This window comes from Gopherus flavomarginatus, chromosome 9, assembly GCF_025201925.1.
Source record: "Gopherus flavomarginatus isolate rGopFla2 chromosome 9, rGopFla2.mat.asm, whole genome shotgun sequence".
NCBI classification, from domain to species: Eukaryota; Metazoa; Chordata; order Testudines; family Testudinidae; genus Gopherus; species Gopherus flavomarginatus.
This window is the reverse complement of record NC_066625.1, coordinates 10,549,909-10,571,386: the sequence shown is the minus strand read 5'-3', so window position 1 is coordinate 10,571,386 and position 21,478 is coordinate 10,549,909. Positions and strand designations below refer to the sequence as shown.

Genomic DNA, 21,478 nt, shown 5'->3' with positions numbered 1-21,478 from the left:
TGCTGGGGGGAGGCTTCTCTCTAGTGTCTATAAGCTGAAAGACCCTGTAACTTTTACCGTCTAAATTACAGAGACAACTTTTACTTTTTTTCTTTTTATTAAAAGTTTTACTTTTTAAGACCTGTTTGATTTTTTCCCCTTGTTGAGGCTCAAGGGAATTGAGTCTGTACTCACCAGGAAATTGGTGAGAGACAGGGAGGGAGGGGGGGAAGGTGGAATCCCTCTGTTTAGATTCACGGAGCTTGAATCTGTCTATTTCTCCAGGATAGCCCAGAACGCCTGGGAGGGGGAGAGAAGGGGGGGAAAAAAACTGATTTCTCTGTGTTGTGATTCAAGGAGTTTGAATCACGGTGATCTCCTAGTGTGCCCAGGGCGGGAAAGATCTGGGAGGAAGAAAGGAGAAGGGGGGGAAATGGTTTATTCCCCTTTGTTGTAAGACTCAAGGAATTTGGGTCTTGGTCCCCAGGGAAGGTTTTTGAGGGGACCAGAGTGCCCCAAAACACTATAATTTTTTGGGTGGTGGCAGCTTATCAGATCTAAGCTGGTAATTAAGCTTCGAGGAATTCATGCTGGTACCCCATTTTTTAGACCTTAAGGTTCAGATTGAGGACTTATACCATGACACCACAGTACTGATATCTAGTAGCAATCTTCCTGTCTTTGTGTAGTGTGTTACATAGACTCAGCTACTTGAAGATCTAAGGCAGAATCTGAGCAGATTAACACTACTGAAACTGAAGAGTAACATTAACTTAAATGGAGTTCCTCTGGATTTACTCCAGATTAACTGAGGTCCAATATGGGCCTCAGTCTCTAATAAGAATTTAGAGGCACACCCTTTATGGGAAGTTGTGAGTCAGTGTAACGGTATCCGTCCTGGCCAAGTGAGGCATAGCCATGACTCCCTCAGCTCAGCAGTGATGGGTTCACCCTGGGGTGTCACCTGGAACTGCGGTACCACTGAGTCCTCTGACCTACCAGCCTAGGCTCCCTCTCACACTGTGCTGCTGTGGCACACTCCTGTTCCTACACTTCCTCCAGCATTCATACAGGCTCTCTGACCAGCCACTGCATGAACCAACAATACAGAGGCTACAGCCAAAATATCCATCAGCTTTCCAGCCTAGGACCACAGAGCTGTCCCATCCTGCCCTGGTCAAAACCCTGACCAGTATGAATTTATTATCCCGTTTGCCTCCCCCTCAATGTGGAGAGGAAATACAACAGCCTTTGTTAAACTGAGCTGAGATTTTTCCCCATACACTTCACTTAAAGGCATGGTGGGTTAGATTAAAACATAAAACAAGTTTATTAACTACAAAAGATTTGTAAGTGATTATAAGGCAGCAGTACTCAAACTTTTGTACTAGTGACCCCTTTCACATTGCAATCCTCTGCATGTGACCCCTCATAAATTAAAAACACTTTTTTATATATTTAACACCATTATAAATGCTGGAGGCAAAGCGGGATTTGGAGTGGAGGCTGACAGCTTGTGACCCTCTATGTAATAAACTTGTGACCCCCTAAGGGGTCCTGACCCCCAGTTTGAGAACCCTTGTTATAAGGGATAGCAAATAGACCAAAGCAGATTACCTAGCAAATAAACAAAAATGCAAACTAATCTTAACATACTAGATGGATTGGATATGAATTAGAGTGATGGTACAAGCAGGCTTGCAGATTCTTAAGGCATAAGCTGCCTTTGCTTTGCAGCTTGGATTTCCCAGGTTTTCATACACAGGTTAGAAATCCCTTTAGCCAGAGTCCAGCACTTCCCCCATTCCAGTCTCTGCTGCCCAGCTGCTTCTAGGAGTCTTCTTGTGTGTGGACTGAAGAACAACAGATGATGTCACTCTCTGGCTTATATAGTTTATGCATATACCAGGAAGCCTTTGCCCCAAACTCAGTTTGTGGAAAAACACTGACACCGCAAGATGGAGTCCAGAGTCATATGGCCTGGTCATATGAACCTGTGGAGTCATAGCAGCCATTACTTACAGGCTGTCTGGTACATTCTCAGGAAGGCTCAGCAGGTGATAAGCTTCTCCTAGGACTTACTGTTTTCCCTAATGGCTCATTACCCTAAATAGGCCCTTCCCAAACAACTATCTAGACTGAAAGCATCTTGCCTAGTGTGCATCACCCCAGTGTAACTACATTTGAAATACAGATACATAGTCAATATTCATAACACATAACACAATCTATTTCTGGTACCCAGGGATCTGAAAAAACGTCTGATATTAGGTCCATCAGGAGAACCCAGGCCTGTCCACTCCTGTCCTTCTATCCTCCCAGCTGCTGTGAGGCTGCCAATCAGCAATGGCTGGCAGTACCTGTATTAGGTAGCTGGGGTACATACACCCCATGACAGAAGCTTTGATCATGTAGTACCATAATAGTATTTTTAAAAATACTATCTTCTATCTTAAGGAAAGATTCACTGGGTGATTTATCTGTTTTGAAATATACATTTGGAGAATGGCAGTAAAACATTTGTTTAATTTAATTGGTCTTTTCAAAGATTTGTCTCACAGCCAAAACAAGCTGAATCACAACTAGCCAACATATTGGCTAGAACAGCCTTCTTGCACAGCAGTACTGCTAAGGAGACTCCAATATGCTAATGTACCTTTGACATAGTGGATGGTGATCGTCTACTGTGTCTCAACACTGTATTTTAGAAGTTTGAACTCAAGCACAGGACTAATTTAAAAAAATCTGGGCCCCTGAAACTAAGCCATTCAATTTGGTCCCTATGCTGTAAGGGCCCAAGATTCAGTGCCTGACCTTCCCCATACTCCTAAGCCATACAAGATAGGCAGGTTCAGTTGCACAGGGGAATAAATCTTGCATCCAGAACTTGTGTGTGTTTGTGGGGTAAGGGGAGTTAAGGGGATAAGAGATGGAAGTTTCCTTTTGAAAAGAAGAAAAGGAGCCTTGGGATGTGCCCAGGGCATGATAAAAAGAGGTCTTGATTCCCCAGGAGGTTCTAGTTCTCAGCTGTCAATCAGTGCAAAGCTGTTTTCACTCCATGCCTTCTGCACTGAAGCATCAGCAGTAAATGTCACACCAGCATTTTAACCTGTCTTTGATGGGGTGTTGCTCTTGTCTGTGGTTAAAGATTTGACACTGTTGACAGTACTGGCCCTGGAAATGAAAATTTCCGGTATCTCTGTAGCATTATAGGTATGAGAAGTGTAACTTGGTGGAATCAAGGCCATCCACAGAAGAAAAAATCCATAAATATTTATGAGTTTAATTTTGATTAATTCATAAGACTGTGGATATTATTCAGCATCATACTTTCAAAATGTATGTAAAATAACGATGATGAAAATGTTTTCTTTGTCAATTTCATTATTTTGCTTCCTTGCTTTTTATATATTTATATTCCATTTCTTTTTATTGCATTCTTCTTTCAAGCTCACTGAAAAGATTTTTCTTTCTTTCTTTTAGTCTGTTAACCCCATGCTGTTCCACTTTGGTTTTCTTAACCCTTTTTTTTTTTAAGTAAGCTTAAAGTAAACTGCTGTAGTTTTGTTTCATCCAGTCAGTCACCTGTGACAAATCACAACCAATCACCAACCAGCCTTTTAGTGCTCTTCTTTCCTTGTTGCTTAAGTCAGCTTGCACACACCCTGCTTCTTCAGCACAACCCTTATCAAGGCCCACTTTACACACTAGGAATAAGATACAGAGGGTCAGATGCTGCCGGACAATTTCTGTACAGAAGAAGTGGAGATAAATTTCCGTGAAAGGAGCTGGTTCCGGTACAAAGTTCCTACTTAAGATCCCTTGAATCTCTAGATCTAAGACACTCCTTTATCTAAGATACTCATAAGGATCCACTTACCACAGTTATCTGAGCACCTCATAGTCTTAACTTTTATTTATCCTCACAACAACCCTAAAATAGGGAATTGCCGTTCTTCCATTTTATAGAAGGAGAATTGAGGTGCAGAAAATCTAAGTGAGTTGCCCAACAGCAAAGTAGAGACTTGAACTCAGATCTCCTGAATCTCAAGCTAATACCCTTACTACTGGACTATCCTTTCTCTCATTGTAACTACTCAGCCTTTCCTAAATCAGTAGTCTTTAGTTTGGGGGCCCAGCTGTCTTCTTTTAATTTGTTTCTGTCCTCTTAGTACTTCAGTTGGAAAGGTTTCTTTCCAGGAGATCAAGATAACTATAGCCTCTTTTACCTCTTCAGAAAGGGGCTAGAAGTTTCAATTTCAGTCAGATTTTGGCACTGAACTATCTTAAATTCCTTTGAAAATCCTAGCCGGCTGGTAATGCTCCAGTCAGGTCAAGAAGCACTGATTACTAGAAAAAGACATATAAAAAGAAGCAAATAATGTGAATGTGTAAGGCTTTGGTGTGCAGGAAAAATATGCTTCTGGGCTATGAACGTATAAATGCTGCTTTTGCTTCTAAATTATACCCTGGGTTTTTGGTGGTGAGGGGGGAAATTAATTGGTTTTATACCGTTAAAATTTATGTATTTTATGAATGTGTTCAACTTTGCTTGTGTAGCACTGTGAATAGAAGGGAGGGTTGAATGGAACATACAAACACAGAAGTACTCACGTGAGAAGCTGAACCAAACTTCAGTGCAGTGAAAGTGAAATAATGACTTAAAGGAACTTGTCCTGGGGCTCCTTTACTTCTTTTGAGCTCTGCTGAACCTTGAGTTGACCAGGTCCCTCTTTGGGTTGGGCTTTTCTGTCTGTCCAACAATTGAACTAATAAAGAGACTACCTCTGTCATGTTGACTTGTCCAGCTGTGTCCCAACATTCTAACTAGCTTCTGCATCCTTCTTTTCTTCCTGGGTCAGCTTTCCTCATTCTGGCTGAACTTATACTTCCTAGAGTGGTTATTCTGGGTCTGCCATATGGGAGTCACAGTTAACTTCCCTCTAATAGTACAATTTGAAATTTAAATGCCTCCCACTTTAACTGCCTTGATCTAACTCTGTCTAGAACATTCTTTGGGGATATAAGTATCACTATACTCTATAAGTGAACACCAGTACTGAAAATATGGACTAGTTCTCCATGGCACTGCACTTGGCTTCAAAGAAAACACAGTCTTCAAGGCTTTTCTGCTACCTTTTCTTTTAGAAGCTTTGCTCGGTATCTTATTTTCATTTTTTCTTGTAGTGAATTTTTAGTGATCGCTGATTATATAATTGAATTTGACAAACTAATGGTGAATGCTTGATGAGAAAATCAGGAATATAAGATTAGAGGATAAAATTACTTAAAGGGTTTAAGTAAATTTTCTGGAGAATCAGGATAATTTATATCGTGTGCTATATTCTTTTTAAAAACGTTCCAGTAGGTCTATTAAATTTTAGCTTCAAAGAAAATTGGATTGAATTCTGAAGACTACTTTATAACATTTGAAATCTGAAAAAACCTCTTGGTGGGCTGTATCAGCAGTGATGTTTTAAATCTTTGTGGATATGGCGAGGTGCAAAGTCTGACGGCAGTTTTGCTCTGACTTTTATATAAATTGTTTGTTTTTAGAAAGGGAAAATGCTTACATAAGAGTGAAGTAACAGGAGGATTTTTTTTACCAGCATGTCTGCTTCTTAACATGGATGTTGAAAAAAACCACTGAAAAAACAGGAACAAATAGCTCATTGGGGCAATCGTTTATTTTGCTGATGTCCATTTCATTGGAGATTAATCTCACTGGATGGCTAAATAGTCTCACAAGGAAAAAGTAGGACTAATGGTTTTATTCCATTTCTTTACACATCTGTAGTTAGCTTGGTTAAACAAAATCTGCTACTTTATTTATGTAGCAAAACTCCACAAGCATGGATATATGTACTTGAATGCTTTTTATTATTAGACTGAAGTCTTAAAATTTATTTATCCAGTTATCTACAGTAGAACTTCAGTTACAAATACCTTGGGAATGGAGACTGTTTGGAACTCTGAACAAAACGTTATGGTGGTTCTTTCAAAAGTTTACAACTGAACATTGACTTAACATCGCTTTGAAACTTTACTATGAAGGAGAAAAATGCTTCTTTCCTTTCTTTTTTTAAGTACTTTACCTTTAACACAACGCCATACTACATTTCCATTCCCGCCCCCCCCCCCCCCGGCCCTTTTGGCTACTGCTGCCTGATTGTGTACTTCCAGTTCCAAATGAAGTGTGTGGTTGACTGGTCAGTTCTTAACTCTGAGGTTCTACTGTTTTCTTTGTCTTATTATTGATTCTCTGTACTTACAGCTTTCAATACATTCAGAAAAGTTAGAGATATTGGAAAGAAATTTTCTCTTTTGCCTTGAATGAAATTGATGGGATTTGATTCCATATGTCTGACATGTTTTGTACCAAGTATAAGACAAAAACTGGGAATCTTGTTTGCTCTAATCACTGAACCATTTGGAATTATTGAATTGTTGAACATTTTCAAGGAAGTGGGAAAGTATAACTGAAAAACCCAGCAAGGATGATATCATAGAATGCACTATACTATTATTTTAGTAATGGCTGTGTAGCTGGGTTTAATTTATGATAATTATAAAGCAAAATACCTGGAAGTGTGCTATGACTTATTCTGCTAAAGTATTGAAATCTTTCTGCTGTTAAATCTTAGAGAAGTTTCTTTGCAACAATCTGTGGATTTCATAATTTTCACAGTTTTACTGTTGTACCCAAAACTATCTGCAAATGAAGTTTGGGTGGCTATTTACCAAAACAAGGAGAGATCCATAATTTTCATATTGATTGGCTGATCAGATATAACTTTCAGTCCTTCATGCAGTGTGCTGGAGAATGAAAATGTTTGAGTTTGATTATATAATAAGTTTTGAAAGGAAGATTAGCAGTTTTAACCAAAAGGTTAGTCACCCTGGGAAATTCAGCTGTCTAAAAACCGGAGTGCGATTAATAAAGGTCCTACTCAAGATGATTGCTTCATTCATGCTGAGATTTCTAATCCTTCCTCAGCTGGACTCTAACCTTATTGATAGCGCTTATTATGATGGCTTAATAAATTTTATTGTCACTTTACAAGAACATTTTAGAGAATTTGTGTGCTAGTGGCACCCCTTGTTTATGGTACAATTGATTCTTCTGGTATCTGGGGGTGGATTATTATTTCTTTTTTTAAAAAAAGGAAAGGAAAATAAAAGAAAAGAGCAGGTTATGAAATAGATTAGTCATTAGGTCTCTCAGCTCAACTAGTTTATAAAAAAATGGGGGGGGCATCCTTTGATGTCCTATTGTCAGTTTGACAATTAAGATACAAAAAGTATTCAAGTTAATGTGGTAAAGTAGATAATGCAAGACATTTACTTTATTAGATCCTTTATGTAGATTATATATTTAAATTATTTACAATTTAAAAATATATTTAGATTGATAAATTATTGCTAAATCATTGGCAAAATAGAAGCATATACAGAAGAAAAATATAAGCTCTAAATTTAATGTACTATAATTAAAACATCTAAATATCTAGGGTAAACATTGCCATTAAAAATATAACTACAACAACAAAAACTCCATGCACTGCTAGAATATAATGTTTCATTGATTCTTAAGTATTGGCACAAATTGGTAACATACTCACAACCAAGATATCTATTCACAAAAAAAAGTGGGGTGGAAGAATGAATAACATCCGAGTTGCTGGTATTTGGTTTTTTTTGTTTTTTGTTTTTTAAAGAATTCATATCTGAAAGCATAGAATAAGATACAGTAGCATCATTGTACAACCCAGTCAAGTTAATATTAATCACAATATTATTACTTTTAATTTTAAAAAGTCAAAAAACTTAATAAATACATATTTTTGTCTAGAACAATAACACAGAATTTGGTTGGAAAAAGTACTGAAAGTTTTTAAAATGAAAGGAAACAAAACTTTATAAAATGTAACTGAATTCAAAAATCATCAGGTGTAATTGAGTAGACATTATAAAGCCAAGATAGATATAATTTTCCTCCTTAATAATTTGGAATATCCATGCACTTCTCCATAATTCTCTCTCACACCATTAATGGACATAAAAATCACAATAAAAGTTCTATATTCAAACAGAAGAATTGGATATGGCAGTGGAGTGAATAGAGCTTATTTTTAATAGAGATTTTTAAGTATTAAAAATGATGAGAAGGAATCATTCAGAATGTGATATTAATCCTAAAAATGTAACTTATATATCTAATTCTATGAGTTTTTTGGTAATACTAACATATGAATGCTACATACCTTGGTATTGTTTTCCAGGAGCTCAACTTTTATGATATAGAGAAAAGTTATAGAGTAATAGAAATGGGATGAAATTTAATAGTGCAAAGTGCAAGATCATGCATTGTGGAGCTAACAAAGAGTTTGTTTTAAGCTGGGGCTGTGTTAGTTGGAAGCACAGGGGAGGAGAAAGACCTGGGTGTATTGGCTGATCTCAGGATGACTATGAACTGCCAATGTCATATGACTGAAAGGCTATTACAGTCCTAGGAAGCATCAGGCGAAGTATTTCCAGCAGCGATAGGGAAATGTTAGTACCATTTATACAAGGCACTGGTGAGGCCTCACCTGGAATAGTGTGTGCCATTCTAGTCTCCCGTGTTTAAGAAAGATGAATTCAAACTGGAACAGGTGCAGAGAAGGGCTACCAGGAGGATTAGAAGAAAGGAAAATCTACCTTATGAGAGGAGAATCAAGGAGCTTGGTTTGTTTAACTTAACCAAAAGAAGGCTGGGGGGAGATATGATAACTCTCCATACATTTATCAGATTGATAAATACCAGGGAGGGAGAGGAGTTATTTAAGTTGAGCGCCAGTGTGGATACAAGAACAAATGAATATAAATTGGTCATCAACAAGTGTAGGCTTGAAATTAGGTGAAGGTTTCTAATCATCAGAAGAATGAAGTTCTGGAACAGCTTTCCAAGGGCATTGAGAGTAAAAAACCTAACTAGTTTCAAGACTGAGGCTGATAAATTTATAGAGGGGGATTGTCTGATGAGACTGCCTACAATGGAACATGGCCCATCTGTGACTGCTAATAGCAAATATCTGTTACGGTTCCCCTGAGGTGCCACTTGGCACTAGGGTACCACTGAGACCACCTGACCCAGCAGCCTGGGCTCCCCTTCACTCTGTGGTGCTGTAATAAGTTGCAAGCTTTCCAAGCTTGCTCCTTCACCAGCATGCACACAGATAGGGACACACCCAGCTGTAGCTTCACACACGTGCCGAGATCAGCTCTGCATGGGAAGGCTCAGCTAAGGCACCTCCCAGTTGCTGAGGCACACACTTCCCTTTGGAGTGTAACCCAAAATTATACCATCTTGTGCTGCACAGAGAACTGTACAGGGTAAGATCACGAAATTCACTCCCTCCTTCATTGTGGAGAGAGAGACGCAACAGCTTTCTGCCCCAAGTATGATTTCCACACTGGTTTTAGACAAAACAAAAACAAATCTATTAACTACAAAAGACAGATTTTAAATGATTAAAAGGGATAGAAAACATATCAAAGCAGATTACCTTAGTAAATAAACAAAACTGCAAACTGAGTTTAACACACTAGACAGGTAGGATATAATTAGGAAATTCTCACATTGAGTGATAAATAATCAGAGTCTTAAGGCACAAGTTGCCTTGGCAGGTTTTCATACATAGACTAAAAATCCCTCTAGCCTGGGACCATCACTTCCCACTGTTCAGTCCTTGCCCCTCTGGTGTTTCCAGGTGTGGTGTTGTAGAAAGAGTGAGTTGCCATCATGATGTCATTGTCCCCCTTTTATATCTTCTTCCCACTTGCTGGAAAGCTCTTTTGCTGTGACCTGGGTCAAATGGTTCCCATTGTGTAGTGCTATCTCTGAGAGGTTTCTATTGCACACAGTTCCTGGGGTAATCCTTGTGCTTGTGTGCATTTCCTCAATAAGTCATTAACATTGTTTGTTCTTTTTACTGTTGTACTTGAAAGGCTGCTTGTGGGTGTTTTCCACCTCACAACATGTTTCAGTAACACATACATAGCCACTGGCATAGCTTTGCATACAATGGTAGCACATACAATCCAACAAGATATTAATGTCTAGCAGATCAAGACTTTTAGAATGATACCTCACAAGGCATACTTTGTACAAAACATATCCTAATTACATGACAGTGTTGAATATCGGGGTGCCAGGGTGTCACAATATTCTCTGGCTGGAGATGGGACGCTAGATGGGGAGAGCTCTGAGTTACTGCAGATAATTCTTTCCCAGGTGTCTGCCTGGTGGGTCTTGTTGACATGCTCAGGGTCCAACTGATTGCCCTATTTGTGATCAGAGAGGAATTTTTCCCCTCGTCAGATTGGCAGAGACCCTGGGTTTTTTTCATTTTCCTCTGCAGCAAGGGGCACTGATCACTTGCAAGTTTAAACTAGAAAAAATGGTGGATTCTGTGTAACTTGAAATCATGATTTGAGGACTCAGCCAGATGTCATGGGTCTATTACAGGAGTGGGTGGTTGAGGTTCTGTGGCCTGCAATGTGCAGGAGGTCAGACTAGATGATCATGATGGTCCCTTCTGGCCTTAAAACATCTGAGTTATTTTCAATAATATCACCACATCATATCTTTAAGCTACTATAGTACCTTTTGAAGTTCTGCAGTACTGTGTTGCATCAACACATTCTATTTTTAAAAAATCAAAATCAAGAACACTTGAATTACAGAAATTAATATAGGACTCCTTTGAATCAAAATATATTTGCAAACCTGAATACCAGTACACACAGTATCCAGAATATCTTAATGATTTAGTGAAATACCGATGGTCTAGTTTAAAACATTACTTTAGGATGAAGGAAGCACATTGCAGAGTCAGAGATTTTTTTAGAGAGTGCCTTGCTAGCACCTACCTCTCAATGGAACTCTAACATGAGCATCTCCACTGATTTCACCAGCAGCTGTATGTTGGGTTCCTTTCAGGTCTTTGTTTTTTGTTTTTTTTTTCTTGAGTACACAGGTGAAATTGCTTTCACACCTGATTAAACCTCTATCTCTTCATATTTTTTTGTACTGAAACTCTGTGATCTGGAAAGCAACATACTTGTATTTATGCACTATTACACCAATAGGAGCTGGATTTTGTAGACTTCCTTGTTGAATAACTTGGTCTAATTTAATTGGAATTTGACTAGTGCATAAAACCATCGTTGACTTATATTCTACTGATTTTTCACATTAAAATTTTGTGATCTGGAAAGTAATATTGCTATAGTTTAACAGCGATAGGAACCTAATTTTATGGAATTTTTAACTGAATAATCTGCCAGACAAAAAAGTGTCAGTTCCATATTGACTTATTTTTTCTTTAAAGCTCTATCTGGACAGTAAAATGTATTCTATTAATGGGGCTCATTTTGTATTCAATATCAGGTCCACGTTTTGTGTAATGTGATAAATGTGAAGATTGGCTTAGTTTTCTATGTTAGAACCATCCTGTATGATCAACGGAAATTCTTTTATATTCTAAGGTTTTTAAGTAACTTATACTTTTTAATTTGCCCTCACAACACCCATGTGGGTAAGGGAAGCATTATTACCCCCAAATTACAGATGGAAAATAAGATACAAAGAATGAATTCTCCTGGATTTCATACAGGGAGATTAAGGCAGTTTTTCACCTGGTGTAAATTGTCATAGCTCCAGGAACTTGAGTGGAGCTACGACAGTTTAAACTAAGGGCTTGTCTACATCAGAAAGTTGCAGCGCTGGTGAGGGAGTTACAGCGCTGCAACTTAGGAGGTGTACACATCTGCAGGGCACCACCAGCGCTGCAACTCCCTGTTTGCAGCGCTGGCCGTACTCCCGTTTTGTCTCGGGTGTAGAGGATCCAGCGCTGGTGATCCAGCGCTGGTAATCAAGTATAGTCACTTACCAGCGCTTTTCTTGACCTCCGTGGAATAAGCAGGTATCCCAGCATACCTGAGGAAGCCTCTGGTAATCAAGCTGGTCTCCTTCCCCGGCTTGCTCTCGCGTTCCCCGAACCCCGAGCAAGCAGGTCTCCTTCCCTGAGGTTTGCTGGGTGGTTCCGGGAAGGCGAGAGCAAACCGGGAAAGGAGACCAGCTTCGCCGCGGTTTGCTCTCGCGTTCCCCGAACCCCGAGCAAGCAGGTCTCCTTCCCTGAGGTTTGCTGGGTGGTTCCGGGAACGCGAGAGCAAACCGGGAAAGGAGACCAGCTTCGCCGCGGTTTGCTCTCGCGTTCCGCGAACCCCGAGCAAGCAGGTCTCCTTCCCTGCGGTTTGCAGGGTGGTTCCGGAACGCGAGAGCAAACCGGGAAAGGAGACCAGCTTCGCCGCGGTTTGCTCTCGCGTTCCGCGAACCACCCTGCAAACCGCAGGGAAGGAGACCTGCTTGTTCGGGGAACGCGAGAGCAAACCGCGGCGAAGCTGGTCTCCTTCCCCGGTTTGCTCTCGCGTTCGCCGAACCCCCGAGCAAGCAGGTCTCCTTCCCTGCGGTTTGCAGGGTGGTTCGCGGAACGCGAGAGCAAACCGCGGCGAAGCTGGTCTCCTTCCCCGGTTTGCTCTCGCGTTCGCCGAACCCCCGAGCAAGCAGGTCTCCTTCCCTGCGGTTTGCAGGGTGGTTCGCGGAACGCGAGAGCAAACCGCGGCGAAGCTGGTCTCCTTCCCCGGTTTGCTCTCGCCTTCCCCAAAACCCCTTGAAGCCGCCCAACAGCGCTGCAGTGTGGCCACATCTAACACCACTTGCAGCGCTGGTTGCTGTAAGTGTGGCCACTCTGCAGCGCTGGCCCTATACAGCTGTACTAATACAGCTGTAACAACCAGCGCTGCAAAATTTTAGATGTAGACATGGCCTAACTGAGGCTCTGCCCCTAAGTGGCTTGCCCCAGGTTACACAGGAAGTCTATAAAACAACCAGGAAGAAAGTCCAGATTCCATGCACAAATAGGCCTTGCATGTTTACTAAACAGGCTCAGTACCATTAATGGGGTATTTTGTCAGTGTAATTCAAATAAAAAGACATATCCAGATTAAGAAGATCTGAACATTCAGCTTTCTTTTGATCTGTCTTTTCAAAATGGTCTATTAGTCATGGTAATGTCTAGTTTCAGGTAATTTGGTAGTGATGATACACCTCTATCCCGATATAACGTGAGCCGATATAACACGAATTTGGATATAACGTGGTAAAGCAGCGCTCCAGCGGGGCGGGGCTGCACACTCCGGCAGATCAAACCGAGTTCAATATAACGTGGTTTCACCTATAACGCAGTAAGATTTTTTGGCTCCTGAGGACAGCGTTATATCGAGGTAGAGGTGTAGTTTGAACTAACTTGACTGGATCCGGGATTAGATTACATAGGCCACATCCTGCTCTCATGAATGTCAGTGGATGTTTGTTTGGGCTCAGAATGTTTCATAATCCTGTTGAATATTTCCTTCCACGTGAAAGAGGAGCATCTTTTATGTTTGAATTAACAACCCCTAATTTCATCTAATGGAGTATTGTTAGCAATTGTGATCCACAGAAGAATAAGAGTTTGCATGCTACATCTATCTGACCCTTGAACATTATTAAAACACCCTAATTCAAAACCTGTGATTGGTCACAGAAAATATAATTTAAGATACTATAGTTAGAGACAATATTGAAAGACACATTCATTGTGCTATTTTGTAAGATGTTTTGTTCTAAAGTGATCTTTTGTCAAAATTATACATTTGCCGTGACACTTGTCCTGCTGTGATGATCACTTCCATTCAACCTTTGTTTTCTGATATATTTTTTTTCAAAATGGATTTTTAAAGTTTTGCGTGTAGATTTAGTGTTAATGAAAGTAAGAAACTAATAGCAACGGCTCCTACCAGACACATTAAACACAGATGTAGGTATTGTGTAGATTTCTGTTGTATACCTCTGATGAGCAGAGGCTCAAGAATATGTTCCAGGTTGTCCAGTGCTTTTGCCATGAAAATAAACACCTATGAAGAGGAGCCTAGGCTGAGGATTCCCAACTTGTTTTCAACTTGTGAACCAAGCAGCATGTTAACCAGTAGCATGTTTCTAGATACAGAAGGTTGATGCTTAGGAGGTTGATACTTTAGTACTGGACAGCCTAGTCCCCTATTTTATTAAATAATTTAAGAGGAAATTGGCTAAATATGGGTGGCCTAAAATCAAGGATGATATCCATTTTCACAGTCATGAAAACATTTTTTCTCTTATATGTTTCAGATGATGTTGCACCATACTTCAAGACTGAGCCTGGTTTGCCCCAGATCCATCTAGAGGGGAACCGTCTTGTACTCACGTGCCTTGCGGAAGGCAGCTGGCCCTTGGAATTTAAGTGGTTACACAATGACACTGAAATCACTGCCTACTCCACTGAATATAAGTAAATAGATTTTTTTTTAAATATTATTTTAATTGCAATAATTTTTTGTGATTGCACTTAGAAGAGATTTGCTATTGGTCACAATATCACAGTGTGGTAATGATGACAGGCAATGCAATGCATCATGAAGAAAATTGGAACAATGGCATTATATAAATAAAATGTGATGTTATATACACTAAATTGAGTGGAACTTTGAAAATGTCTTGCTGTTTTGCTAAAAGAATGCTTATAACTTGCGACAACTCAGGCCCTCAAATGGGAATGCAGTAGAAGAGAATATCATCTTACAATATCATCTTCAAGGATTTCTTAAATGATGCCCATATAAGTGTATTCACCTTTGAAAATAGGAATTTTCCCTGTACAATAGTGTCTTCTAAAACAACAAAAAACTCTGTTTTAAATTAAACAAAAGGCTTTTCATTTCACTCTCCATTTTTACTTCACTCTAGCTGCTACTCTAGTACCTTGCTTCTCCATTTTGGAGACCAAGTATGGTGGGTTGAAAGCAGAGCTTTAGAGAACTGAGTTTGGAGGAGCTATTGTCCTGGCCAAGCAGGAAGAAAAAACAAGATGCAAGGAATGTGGTTTAGTTTGGCCTCAACGACCTAGGAAGAAATTGTACAGTGCAGGTCATCATTCCGTCCTTAATCATTTCCATGTGTTTGGGGAGTGCTGCCATCAGCCCTCCTCCCTCCTATTCTGGCCCCAACTCATTGATGGGACCCCACAGCCTTCCCCTCATATGAGGATTTAAAGGGGCTTGGGAAAGGCAGTTATCTCCCCAGTTTACTAGATGTTAGAAGCTCCAGCTTCCCTGAGGAATGACTTCCCATCAATCCAACTCCCTGGTTTATCAGGGAGCTATTCTTTCTTATGGAACAAGTATCTGCACTGGACACCTCCCATCTGCTAGACTGCGACAACCCAACCAGGCCCCTGACCTGCTGTGGGGAAGGAAGCCCACTCTGCCCTGGAAAAGCTAGTGAAGGAAAATTCCTTTCCAGCTCTGAAACAAGTAACTAGTGCAATGCCTACAGCAGATGATAAAACCTGTTTATTTTCTGCTTACATAGGAGGGAAGATGGGTGCTGCTGCTTCAGGGTGAAAGATGACTCTGTCTGCAAGGAATGGAGTAGAAATATCCCTCCCCCACATGCACATAGGCCAGTGGCCCACCTGAGCTCATTTCAGTCAGTCCCTGACTCAGGTGATGCTCTCCAGTCCTCCCTTCTACAGCCCAAAAGTGGGGGATCCCTTAAAGTAGCCAAGACTCTTCTTCTCACTGGCCAGACAAAGCCCCCACTGCATTCAAAGCTATAGAAAGTGCGGAATGAAACCCTTTGTATAAAATCACCACTCTTTTTGTTTCTGCTTCTATGAATGTGAAGCTTAATTTTGAAATAAAAAAAAAGCTGCATCCTTATATTTATATACTCAAGGTAAACAAAAATAGTTCATAGCGTTGTATGTGGAAATAATACCAGTGCATACATTCTGATAACTATCAATTTTAGAGTTTTATAAAACTGCCAGTCTCCATAATGTGTGAATGCCTTCCATGTGACATCAATAGCAAAGTCCTTGGACTTCAGGGCATATCTGTCACTTCCCTCTTCCTGGGCTCAGCTATTTATAACTGTTTGTTTATATATTCACTTTGATATCACTGCTTCTATCAAAATTGCTCCTTAAAAATCCCTGCTCACATCAATAATAACTGTTCTTGTAACTCAGTTGCATAAACAGACTAGCCCATAATTCATTTTTGTAGATTTTTCAAAAAATATAATTTACTAATATTCAGCATAATTTTTCGTATTCTCTGCACTTCCAATAACGCAGGAACAACAAACTTTTAAAATGTTGAACATTTACATTGAGGAGGAGGAGGAGGAGGTGACATCTTGGCACCTGGACCATAAAAATGCACAAACACGTGCACCATTTTTAAACAGTATCCACAATTGTAAGAATTAATCTGATAATACATCCAATCAAAATTCACCCTACAGCGGTTTCCAAGGTAACAAACACATAGTTATTAGAATATAAAACTGCACATGTTGAAAGAAAGCCAAACAAAAAATATGGGTAGCATTTCTTCTTTTTATTCCCCTCCCTCCAAAAAAAAAGATTTTGTATTTTTGTAATTTAGTCAAATTGGTAAAATAGTAATACAATGCAAACTGGTAAACTCTATGACACCAAGCTTCATGTTGGCCACTTGACTACTTTATATGACATATATATTTTCCTAGATTTGGGTTTTTTGAAATTGGGTTTTAGGTCATTTAGAATAAATTAAATGCAATTAATAAAATGAAGTTGGCTAATCTAACATTTGTCACTTCCACCTATTTCCATTTCTCTACTCCCTCCTTTTACTCTTTCTTCATAAAATCATAGAAAGTAGAAATGAGGGAGCCCTGTTAAGTCTTGTTGATCCTTTAGCAACACAGAATTGTTACCTATTGAGTATGCCTCCATCTTTCTTGGATTATTTTTTGATTTTTTTCTCCATGTCATTATTGTTTTTCTGTTTCCTTTGCATCTTGCAAAGCAAGGAATTTTAGAACATACAGTCCCCACACTTATGTAGGCCACACCTCTTTTGCAAACATGTAGTGGAGCAGAAATGTGCTTTACAGGGCTCTGCTGGCCACATTGTGGCCACCTTTGCACTATATAAAGTTGCTGGCAGTGGAGTATTATTTTAGAAGACAGTTGCTACCAGAGTAGACATATAGAAGGAAGTGCTACCATTCTCTATTAATCAGTTAAGTGACAGTAACTCACAAGGGAACATTTTCTCATCATCTTTCCTTCACCTCTACTCTTGGGAGTATGTTTCTTAGTTCACAACACTGGTTGTTTTTCTGCCTCTTAAGATAGTTGTTCACTGTGGAATGGGTCCATTTTAATTGCATTTATACTTTCAGCTTTGTTTGAAGGGCTGCAGTGCTTTGGTGCTGTTTGTGGCAAGACTGGACTGACCATTTCATCACAAAGCGTTCAAGACACACACAAACAGCTGCAGCTGCACCACTTGCAGTAGTAGAACATGGTAAATCTGAATACTGAAGTTAAATCACTTGGCTCTGCTTCCTGCACTGGATAGTCTCTTTGCAGTATCTCATGCCTGCATCACAGCTTCTCTTCTTTCAGACAGTACAGATCCAGCCAAATTACATACCCAGCTGACTGTAGCATATTTATGGAATAAAGCCTGTACCCTCTACTAAAGAATATAATAACCTAAGTATTAAGTTTCCCTACATTGTCTACTTTATTGACATGAAAAGGGGTCAGTGCTATCCCATATACCTGTGTTTTGGACCCTTCCAATTTCTCCTCCACAATCACTCAAAAATTCAGTGAATCTGAGGTTCTTTGCAGAAAGAGGTATTCTTGGCTTGTCTTATCTACTTCTTTTAGGACTAGCTCTGTTAACGTCTTCATCCAGATTTATTCTTGTCTAGTACAGAAAGACAAATCAAAATTTCCTTACTGTGTATAAACTTAGATTTATAATTTCTTCTGATTAAGCCCAGGAAAGGGTTTCTTTCTATAACTTTCATTGTTGCCCCCAAGGGATCTTACTGTGGAGGAAAGAAGCTTGCTTTTTCCCCAAACCAGTGATTCTGTACTGCATAGAACATGTGGGTTTGGGTAATAATTTTGGGGCAATAACTAACAGAATTCCCTGTGTCTTCTCTCAATATAGTAAATGCCAGTAATCTGCCTTCTACCCCCAAAGAAGGGAATGCTTATGAAGCCATTCAGTCTCTACTTCCACATCGACTTTACTTCTGTTTGCACTTCCCCTAAACATTAAGGGATACTACTTTATGTGGGACCACTTACAGTTGAACAGTTTCGTGAATGCCAGCTATTCAGATATGTCAAAACGTGCTGAACATGGTGTGTGTGTGTTAGCTTATAAAATGGAGATTTTAAATATTTTTTTCAGAAGAAAACATCTAATAGGATGATTAATCACAGCAGGAAGCATGAGCATCACTGAGGCAATTGTTTTGATTGACAGGAGCAAAGTTGATGGCAGTGTATGAGCAGCAGGGAAGCTGGTAGAAGGATCAGAAAACACTAACTGTCACTTAAAGGGTAAGAAGGAAGAGTGTAGGAGGAGGGCAGGACCTGGGACCTCTCGGGTGGTATCGAAAGGCAGAGAGTAGGACTCAAGAACATTAGAGATGCTAGGGTGCATGAGAAACTTCTTATTTTCTGCTCTTGGAAAAAAATCTGAATAAGAATATGTCTGACGTGTGAACTGAAACAAAAAGTTCAGATTGCCATGGTATTCAGTATTCAGATTTGCACATATCTGTAATAAATTAAAATAAAAATTATCATTTTACCACACACTGGTCTTGTAACAAACTCAGATCAGTGGACTGTAACGTGTGTGTGTGTGTGTGTGTGTGTGTGTGTGTGTGTGTGTGTGTGTGTGTGTGTGTGTGTGTGTGAGAGAGAGAGAGAGACCACATACCTATTACATACACAGTACCTTGTTTCTTATCTTTATATTCAATTTCAGGCCATGATGTAAGGCATGGCTATTTTATTTAGCATTTAACTATTCTTGTTTTTCATATCTAATTAAAACACATTTGCTACAGCTAGTGAAATATGAACTATTAATAATTACAATAACTGTTACATAAAATATTAATTTTGCAAGTCTGTTATTAATTTTAATAGCTCTCCATAACACAAGATAAGCACAAAAGATTTTTGAACTGGTATGCATGGAAAACTTCTAGATTTGCTGTCTTAATATTCATGTGCTCCCCCAGAAAGGTTTTTGTGCTGTAGGTATGTTGGATTGTATTGCAAGAAAGGGCACATTTTGACATAAAGATTTTGTTTGCAGGATTTAAACTTTGGATGTGATATAATTGGTTCCGATTTCATCTCAGGAGATAAACATCCTGGTTAAATAAGGGTTCTTTTTGATGGGAGCTTGAGAGCTGCAAACTAGTAATACCACTGTCTGCCAATCCCCACACATCCTTTGGGGGTTGTCTGTTGGTCTTTTTCCACACCTGGAGTTCAATAACTATGGACAAGTGGGACTTAAATATCATCCATTCTGACTATGTGATTGAGTTTACATTGCCCCCTCCAAAACCCTTTGCCGACCCCCTTTCAGGGGCCATCCATATGAGGAGATTCTCAGACAAGAAGAAGAATCTCTTTAAACGAGGTGCGTTAGAGCTCTGGTACCCCTTCTGCATTAGGGGAAGGACTTTTACTCAACGTACTTCCTAGTACCCAAGAAGGATGGCTGGATACCCATTGTCATTCTCCACTATCTCAACCATTTTATTTCCCATGATGACACGGGCACATACCATCCCTAGAAAAGGACATGTGGGTTGCAGCTCTGGATATGAAGGGCATGTACTTTCAGGTGGACATTCACCCTGCCTCCAAATGTTTACTCAGGTTCATGGTAGGATTCGACCACTTTAAATACAGAGTAATTGGAGTCTTTGCACAGTATTGTCTTAACACAAATGATCCTGAATGAGCAACTTACCTTATGCAGGCTAGAAATTCTTTCTTTGTATAATGCTAATTATGTATGCAGAGCATTGTAGTGACTTTGCATACACTAGTTCATCTTACATATTTATAGAAGAACCTTATAACTTTGTGGCATGACATAGACACGTCACAATGAAAAACAAATCAATATTGGCTGATTGAAGTAAGGATGTTGGATAATACACATCAGCATGCATCAAGTCGGAACTAGTAGATTTGAACTTCAGACATCATTTTTCCCCCTTGGTTTTTTTTTTTTAATTTTTGTTAATTAGAACAAGTCTCCTTGGATTCCATCCACTGCCTTTGTCCCAAATTTGGTGATCTTGGAAGTTGAAGCAAATGTTATTTAGCTTTACATAAAAAAGGGTTTTTGAGCAGTAGCATGATCTAGTTTTCTACCTGGCAATCTCAGTATTTTGATGTGTTTTTAATTTTAGGGAGTCACATTTTAATTTGACTATATATAAAAGAGGCTAAATTGGTAGATTCTTAAGGCTCTGGTAACATATTTTGAATAGACAGTCTTTCCAACAGCTTTTTTTTTTTAAATGAGTATGTTTTTTCCCCAAATTTGCCTTGTATTGGCATCTTTATGGCCACAGCTATAAAAAGCCTTTCTCCAGTACTTAATTTGTGCCAGGGTTTGCCAGGGCTGAGCCCTGGTACCTCTAGGCTTAGCAGTTTATATCCTGGCACCTCTGGGTATGCCATGTCAGTTATGAAAGTAAAAAATTGCTTGAGACCTGGGACACAAGTGCTTGAGCTCTGGCCTGTCTTTCATTACAAATTAAGCACTGCCTTTCTCCTGCAGCCACACTGTCTTTTAACTTACATGGTGCATTAGAAAGAAAATGGAAATTGGAAAAAGTCTTCTAATGAACTAAACTTCAACTTGCAGTTCTGCATAGATCTTTGGTCAAGTTTTTGTCCTTGAATACCAAGATCTCACAATCACTCTGGCTGAGTGAGCCCTTATGTTCTGGAACAGAAGCTTTTTAGGTTTCTTTGATACATGTCACTATCCATCTTGCAATGGAAATCTTCTAGGCAGCTAGTCTCTACTTGGCTGTTCCATTCAAAACAAATAGGCTGTCCATCTTTCTAAATTACTTGCAGAAACTTTAAGTGCCCTGCTGGCATCCAGACAATGAAAATTCCTTTTCTCTTGTGGTTTAGAATGCGTACAAAATGAAAGCAAAATAATCTCTTGATCACTGTAAAAATGCTGTTCATTTTTGGGATTGTTATATTTGGATCAACTTTCAGCTTATGAATTTTGAAAGTATTATGTTTCTGTCTCTAGCAGAAAATGCTGAAACTTTGGTAAATGTGGAGAACATAACATAAAATGACCTTTTTTTGACAGCTGAATAGATAATCATGATTTAAAAAAATAAAAATCAGTTTTTTGGATTACAATGTTTTTTAAAAGATGTAATCATTTTTATTTATATTTTGATGATTCTCTATGTTCTTCCTATCTCATAGTCTTAAATCACTGCAGTAAG

General features: G+C 39.3%; 1 protein-coding gene and 1 long non-coding RNA gene across 5 annotated transcripts in view; one reads left to right on the top strand and one right to left on the bottom strand.

Moving 5' to 3' along the window:
• Positions 1-21,478, top strand: part of SDK1 (sidekick cell adhesion molecule 1) — a 672,152-nt gene that overhangs the window by 240,487 nt on the left and 410,187 nt on the right. For all 4 annotated transcript variants that reach the window (XM_050966275.1, XM_050966276.1, XM_050966274.1 and 1 more), the window contains one exon: positions 14,234-14,393. In XM_050966275.1, coding sequence (XP_050822232.1) covers positions 14,234-14,393 — 160 coding nt within the window. The remainder of the gene's footprint in view (positions 1-14,233; positions 14,394-21,478) is intronic.
• The window catches only part of LOC127057566 (uncharacterized), a 477,062-nt gene that overhangs the window by 170,821 nt on the left and 284,763 nt on the right, over positions 1-21,478 (bottom strand). The window lies entirely within an intron of this gene.